The sequence below is a fragment of the Austrofundulus limnaeus genome, unplaced genomic scaffold, assembly GCF_001266775.1.
Source record: "Austrofundulus limnaeus strain Quisiro unplaced genomic scaffold, Austrofundulus_limnaeus-1.0 Scaffold439, whole genome shotgun sequence".
Classification (NCBI taxonomy): domain Eukaryota; kingdom Metazoa; phylum Chordata; class Actinopteri; order Cyprinodontiformes; family Rivulidae; genus Austrofundulus; species Austrofundulus limnaeus.
Window position 1 is genome coordinate 323,443 of NW_013952841.1, and position 7,838 is coordinate 331,280.

At 42.1% G+C, this 7,838-nt stretch overlaps 1 protein-coding gene across 1 annotated transcript in view; it reads right to left on the reverse strand.

Annotated features, from left to right (window-relative positions):
• Positions 1 to 228: 228 nt before the first annotated feature.
• The window catches only part of LOC106529369 (inactive phospholipase C-like protein 1), a gene marked incomplete at its 3' end in the record, with an annotated part of 118,304 nt that continues 110,694 nt past the window's right edge, over positions 229 to 7,838 (reverse strand). The window contains 4 exon segments of the mRNA XM_014024779.1: positions 229 to 620; positions 4,968 to 5,258; positions 5,339 to 5,626; positions 7,192 to 7,266. Coding sequence (XP_013880233.1) covers positions 229 to 620; positions 4,968 to 5,258; positions 5,339 to 5,626; positions 7,192 to 7,266 — 1,046 coding nt within the window.

The following is a 7,838-nucleotide window of genomic DNA, read 5'->3' on the forward strand; positions in this document are numbered from 1 at the left end:
TGCTACCTTGGTAATCTAAAATCATTGAGAAATCACCTAATCACCAATGATTTCTGTGTGCAAAACAATTTTCTTTAAGCATCACAAACTTATTCTGATTGATCACAATCCTGCAAAATGATCATGTCTGCATAATAAATCAGGACTTTGATCATTAATTTTATCCTACAGCCATCCCTATCARTTTTTTATTTTAAGAAAGTGACCCATTGATCCAATAAAACAAACCTGATGTAGTAGTGGGACAGAGGCAGGTTCATGTCTTGGCAAACTCCCAGGTGCTCTTGGTCGAGTAGTTGACACTCAGAAGACTGAAGGTAGCGAGCAAATCCATCTAGACCCATCAGTCCTTGCTCCCTACCCTGAGCTGAAGGCTCGTAACGCTTCAGGAGCTCCCAGCAGCCTTCAGTTGTCGCCAAAGACAAACCTTGCTCCGTCTCCAAGAAAAGGCGTAGGTCCTGAGGATCCAGGTACTCACGATCCTGGGACAGCTGCACCAGAAGAAAGTAGACATCAGGCCGTGTGCAAAGCTCGCAGTAGGCCTCCTGGAACTCCTCACGCGTCACATGAGAGGTGAGCTTCTCCTTGCTGCGCTGAATCTCTTTGAAACGTAGACGGACCTAAAGAAATCCAAAAAAATAAATAAATAAATAAACTGGATGACCAAGTGGAGAAGCAGATAGGGTGAAAGAGGGAAACTGCATAAAAACTGCAGATACAGAGCCTTGAAACAGGATTCATACCCTTTAGACTTTCCACATTCAGTCCTATTACAATTACAAACTTAAAAAGTATTTTACTGGGAGTTTATGTGACAGACCAACACAAAATGCACATGTGAATAGGAAGAAAAATGATTGCTTTTACTTTTTTTCTACCATACCAGCTTTATTTAGAAAGCTGATCTGTATTTAGTTTCATCCATCTGTCATCAACTATGACCCGCTACTCTGTCCCTGCTGAAGAAAGCATTCCCAGAGCATGATGCTGCCACCACCATGTTTCGCAGTAGTGATGATGAGTCCAGGGTGAGGTACAGTGTTAGTTTTCTACCACTCATAGTGTTTAGATTTCAGGCCAAAAACATCAGTTTTTGTCATGAGTCTCACATGTGCCTTATCAACAGCTAGCCCACCTCCTGCTGTCAAGCAATCATCCAGATCTGGCACCTAGTCCTCGTCTGTGCCTTCGCCAATGACTCGCCTCTGGATTCTGACCCCAGCTTGTTGTCCCGGACCACGCTTTCAGGCTTGCCCCTGGATTTATTTGTCTCTCTCAGCTTTATGGTACACAGCCCTTGTTCTGTCTCTGGGTCTCAACCATTTGGAAAGTGCCGCAGTGCAGGAAGGAACACTTTCCGCATTCCTCACCTGCAGCAAGCTCAAACCAAGCCACATTTGCAATCGAACCTAAMCAGATCCTGGTTCCATTAAGAGAAGGTTAGTGGCTGTTTTTGTTTCACTCTCAACCGYTCCAGACTGCCCACTCAACCACTTACCTGTTGTCTTCCCCTTTCAGAGTTCCAGTCGCAGTGTTCATCACTTCCTGGTTCTCCCACAAGAGTCGCCACTCAATAAACTGTTTAAAATGTTTTCTGTTTGGCTGAGCTTTTGAGTCCTAAAAGCAAACCTTTTTAGTTTTGTTTTTATATGACCTGAGAAGCTTCTTCTGCAAACTATAAACWGTTAGTTTAGATAAACAGACATGTTGGCACCATGCTGGCACTGTTCTCTTCACCCTCTACACTGGAGACTTCTCCATCAATATCCCACACTGCCACCTCCAGAAGTTCTCTGATGACTCTGCCATAGTCGGCCTCATCACAGGTGAGGATGACTCAGAGTACAGACAGTGGTCTCAGGACTTTGTGGACTGGTGCCAGCAGAACCACCTCCTGATCAATGCTGCTAACACCAAGGAGCTGGTGGTGGATTTCTGGAGGCGCAGACCCACCTCACTGACACCGGTGAACATCCAGGGAGTGGACATTGAGATAGTGGACTCTTATAAGTACCTGAGTGTTCACCTGAACAATAAACTGGACTGGACTCACAACACTGACGCTCTTTACAGGAAGGGTCAGAGCAGACTCAACCTGCYGAGGAGGCTGAGRTCTTTTGGAGTGCAGGGGGCGCTCCTGAAGACCTTCTTTGACACAGTTGTGGCTTCAGCCATCTTTTATGGCATCGTTTGTTGGAGCAGCAGCTTATCTACATCTGAGAGGAAGCGGCTGGATAAGCTCATCAAGTAGCCCAGCTCTGTGCTGGGATGCCCCCTTCAACCAGCGCAGGTGGTGGGAGACAGAAGAACTCAGACTAAAATAACATGAATGACAGGGAACCCCTCCCACCCAGTGCATGGAACTGTGGCTGATCTGCAGAGCTTCTTCAGTGACAGACTGCTGCATCCTAAATGCACAAAAGAACGTTACTGCAGATAATTTCTCCCATCAGCTGTTAGACTCTTTAACCATCATTGCTCGCAACAATCTCGATAAGCATCATGTTCGTGTTTGCACATCAAACAACTCTACCTCTCARTCATTACATAAATAATAACTTGAGGCAATTGTACTTTTTTTCCTTGTACTGGAAGACTAACAATGTCTGAGTTCGACTCAATTTGCACACCCCGTCAGATCATGAGTCATGACTGTTTTTTCTTCTAATTTTGTATTTTTCCTCACAGTATCTTGCTTTTATTTTCATTCTGTTACGGTTCTGTTTGTGTTGTGGTGGTGTTTTGTTACACTTACCTTCCAGAGTCAGAGTGGCAAGGGCGGAGTCTTCCATCACGCACCTGTCTGTGATCCTGCTGATGAGGGCTGCTGGTATTTAAGCTCCTGGATGTGGCTCAGTCCTTGCCGGATTATTCAGTAACCTTGGTACTGAATGAGACAGCCTTTTAGTTCTCTCTCGTGGTTTATCTTTCGTGTGTTTTTCCAAGGTAAATCAACCAAGTAAATTCTAGAACTTACTTCATAGGCTGAAGCTAAGGATCCCCATGTACTGAGTCCTCAGTAAGCTAAACTCATCTGTAATCCTCTCTCCTCTGTCCTGCCACTCTCTCTGGACCTGCAAATACAAACRGACTTTGGAACCCAACACTCACCTTCTGGACTGTGTCTGCCTCCTCCTCCAAGCCTGCAAATCTCCCACGGACCTGATTACACCTGCCAATTTCCCCCATGCACTGTAAATAAACTCACTTTAAACTGATCACTGTGTTTTTGACTCATTGTTGGAATCTGCCTTATTTTGAGTACTCCTTTTGAAAATCCCTCACAGAATAATCTGGCCAACGTGAGTACTCAGGGCAATTCTGACAATGATCAAATTCTCAAGCTAATTTCTTTCCAAGAAGAACGCATTGAACAGAATGAACTCTTGTTTCAACAAATCCTAACTCAACAACAGAAGCAGTCTGACAATCTTACTGTTTTGGGTGGTATGGGCCACGCTCTGGATCAAAAAGTAAATCCTATTTTGTCTCCCTCAGTGTCCACAAGCAATGTTAATCCTGGTCCTTCTACAGCAGCTGCAGCGTCCTCCAACTCTCGAGAACCTGAGATTCACCCAAGCCAGTTTTTCTCGGGTAATCCTGAAAGGTCTGAACAGTTTGGAGGTTTTTTACTCCACCGTTTACTCCACAATTTAGCTTTTAAAAAAGCACCCGTAACTTTGGCCTCCGAAGGCTCCCGCATAACTTACTTCATTTCTGCGCTACAAGGGGAGGCGTTAAAATGGGCCCATGTTTATTTCTGCTCACTATCTTTCGATGATTGCAGTTTCTCCTCATTTCTGAGTGATTTTCAGAGAGTATTCGAGCTTCTTCTCCACAAAGAGACGGCTTCAAGAAGATTGATGTCGCTCAAACAAGGAAGTCAGTCCGTCGCTGAATTYTCTACACGCTTCCGGATCTCCGCCAAGGAGGCTGGATGGGACAACACAGCCCTAAAAGGTATTTTTGTGAATGCCCTTAATGAACAGGTCCAAGACCAATTGGCCACCAGAGACGAATTGGAGGATCTTAATAATTATATTCAAATGGCTCTTTAGATTAACAACCGCCTCCGGGAGAGGGAGGAGCGGAGAAACTTCAAGTCCCAGCATGCCCCATTTTCTGTCCCAATGTTTCAGTTTCCGGTGAGTCATCAGCCTGTGGAGGAAATAACTAATGATGATTCTGTGTGTGACCCCATGCAAATCGGTCGAGCCAGACTCACCCCAGACCAGCTTAGACCATCTCAGGTCACCACAGACCACCTAAGGTCACCTCAGACCATCTCAGGTCACCTCAGAATGTCTCAGACCACCTCAGGTCCCTTCAGACCAGTTCTCACTGACGTGCTCGCTGTCACATCGGAGTGTGTGTGTGTAAATATTTTTTTTTTGTAGTGGTGGCTAACTAGAGGACAGTTTTAACTAGACCTTTCAGAAGGCAATCACTGACTATACATCTAGAACTGATTAATGTTTGGAGCTAATCCTATTGGAGACGGCTGCCATTGCTAAAAAACCTTAACCAGCACAAAAAGAAGACTATACTGTAACTTAGTCACTTTTACAGATAATGTGGTAAAATTTGGTGATATGTTACTAGTTGCCTGTTACCCTCAACACATTCTCCAAGCACTAACTGAATGAATGAGATTTGTGCTTAAAATGACCAGTTTTAGGAWAAAACTCTGGCATGGTAGGCAGGTGAAAACATGCATTACTTCAAGAAATGTGTAGCCTTTATTTTTATTTTAATGCAGTTGTTTGGTCAGTCAGAATACAACTAAACAAGATTAATGGAAAAAAGTTAAATTGTTTAAAAAGCAAACCATCCTGAAAGTCTTTGAGAAGTTCAGAGCAACGGATTCACATAATTGAAAAAACTGCTTGTACTTTTTTCATTTATGCTCAGACTCAACCAGTAAACTCAYATTTGCATAAAAAATAAAAGCATAAAAATAACTTTACCTTGGCCTCCTTGATGCCTGGGCACAGCTCACAGATTGTAGCAACAGCCACATCCTCTGATACGATTCCGTATCCATCTTCATCTACCTGTGCAAACTCTGCTGCCAGCCACTCGCTCCTCATCTTGCTTCCAAGGCTGCCTTCTACCGACACACCTCCTCCATCACTTGACCCAACTCCTGTACCCCCTCCTCCAGCCCCTCCGATGATTGACGGGTGGGCAAGAAGGTAGCGCAAGCCTGTCACCCAGATGTTGGCCACATCTGCTGATAGTGCAACCAAGTCTAAAGACTGCAGGAAGGAATGGATAATTAGTGAAAGGATGGTGATAAATATGTATATTTGTTTTTTACAGTAAGTAGACCTGTTACCTGGTACTCATCCCCATGAATGATGGAGAAGGCTGCTTCCTCAGCCAGTTGCTCAGACAGAGGATTATTGTGGAGGAAAGTCTCAGTGCTCTTCCCGGTGCGAACCTCCCGGATGCTGGAGACATCCAGCCGAGCCCGCTCAGTATCCTTCTTAGATGGCTCCCAGCGAAGACAGCTCAGGTCTACATCCAAGGTGTAGAAACGATAGTAAACCCTTGAGTTGGGCCGAATCTTCTTCAGCTCACATCCACCTTGCATGAAGGCTAAGCAATCAGCTGCACTGCTTACCTGGAACAGAAAGTCACCCAAATCTTTACCTTTCAAAAAACTGAAAATGCAATGTCAGGTACACCACCAATGACCAAAATCTGGTGTATACCTTTGCCTCTACAGATCATCTCAGCTTCTCTTCCTGAAGAATAAAAATTTGAGGGTAGGTGTTGGGGGGTTTTGTCATGTGAGTCAACATCCCCACAATGTTTTTCCTGTGTGTAGCTTCTTATACAATATTTGGTCTAATTCTGCACACTTAAGTATTCTAAAAAATTTAAGTATCAAAATGTTTAGCTGGTTCAGGGAATTGCAACTTTGGCCTTTGTTTTTTCTTACTTTTATATTTTTTAAGATGTATAACTTTATTTACAACATTTTTTTTTACCATTGACAAGAATGGAGTACAATTCAAACAAACGTTAACTATTCAGCTTATTTAACAAATTTTAGAAAAAATCATTTAGCACTCAGCATTCACAATGCCTTTTTGTAGAAATGCCATTCTTTAGTTCTAATTTGTTTTTTAACTATTGTAAGAAAAAAATGTAAGCAGTTGGAGATCATGACTAGGCCCAAAAGATGCCTGCCCAGGGTTTTAACGACTGTGATAGACCTGCTAAGTGAGATTTTGCAGCCCTTTTTAAACATCAGCCTGAATCAGGAGAGAGTTGACTTGTTCTGGTAACAGTGGTTCCCAATCATTTTAGACTTGTGTACCCCTTGAGCCATTTTGTCAAACCACTAGTACCCCATCTATCAAACATAATGATTATCCAAAACTAATGTACAACAGCTGATTATTGAATGAAAATTATTTATCTAACCCCCTAGAACGTTTAATTCTGTTGTTTCATTAATTCTGCTGTTTAATAGTCCTTTGTTTTCTTTGTCATAGCTTGTTTTGTGGGAGCATATCTGTTCTAAAACATGTGTGTACTATTTTGCATTGATGAGGCCTTTCTGGTTGTAAGCATGCCCTGTATAACATCAGAGAAGCAGTCTGTTGAACTGTGCATTGATAACAGGAGTAGATGATCCCTCTTATCTTTAGCATGGATGGTGTAACATTCATGGTATCTAAAAAGAAATCTAATTTTGTTTCATTTGACCACAGAATAGTTGTCCACTTCACCTCAGTCTGCTTTAAATGAGATTTAGTCCAGAGAAGACAACAGCATTTCTGAATGGTGTTCAGACTTCTGAAAATGGTAGAGCTTTAACCTGTATTTATGAACTGCATTGTGAGCTGTGTTTATAGACAATAATTTGTGGAAGTTTTGCTAAACATTCGCAGTGATGTCCAGAATAGAATCAGACTGGTTGTTCATGCAGTGGTCCCTGAGGGTCTAAAGACCAAAACCACATACAGTAATATTGACTTACAACCTTGTCCTTTAAGCTGAGAACTTTTTCTACGTATTGACATTTTTGATATTTTTAAAAAATTCAATTTAGCCTTGATTCTGTCATATTACTTCTGTATATACAGCACAAAATCAGTATGATTTGTGTTAACACAGGGACAAATAAGAAGAATCTTTTAAATTTAACAAGATCTTGAAAACTAATTTTCAAAATACCTTCTTCTCAGAGGGCATGCTGCTGAAGGATACCGTCTTCTTCCTGCCTCCACCCACTTTCTGCACTGAGGGATCCTGGGAAAACACAAGGACAGGTTGTAGACTAAGGGGCTGAACAACACATTTCTATTTGTTTAGTAACAGACAAATAAAATAAAGCAGCAGTGCAGGGAAAAACACGTAAGCCAGTTGTTACATACTTCTGCTTCATAATCTAAATCACACACATACATACACATGCACACAAGGTCAAACCTGACCTGTGGATCCAATTGTTTCTAATAATAATCAAGTTGTRTATTGTTTTTCTGTGGAAAAAAAAATCTATCAAAGAAACAGAATGATATAATGGTCTGTGATGAAGAATAACCCAAAAATATTTACATTTATGATGTTGATAAGATCAGAACCAGAATGTAGTGAGATGGTAGGAGAGAAAACAAAGCGTGATAACTGTTTCTGTCCTGCACTACACTTTTTAACCTTATGGGGCACCGGGTCAAGTTATTGACCAAGATTTATTAATTCACCCTTTTTAATCAGACTCATATTCACCAAAGTGTGAGAGATCATTTGATATGCAGGAAATTCTTATCTCAGGCCAAAAATGCTCAAACATGTGGAACCAGCTTTGTTTTTGTGGTAAT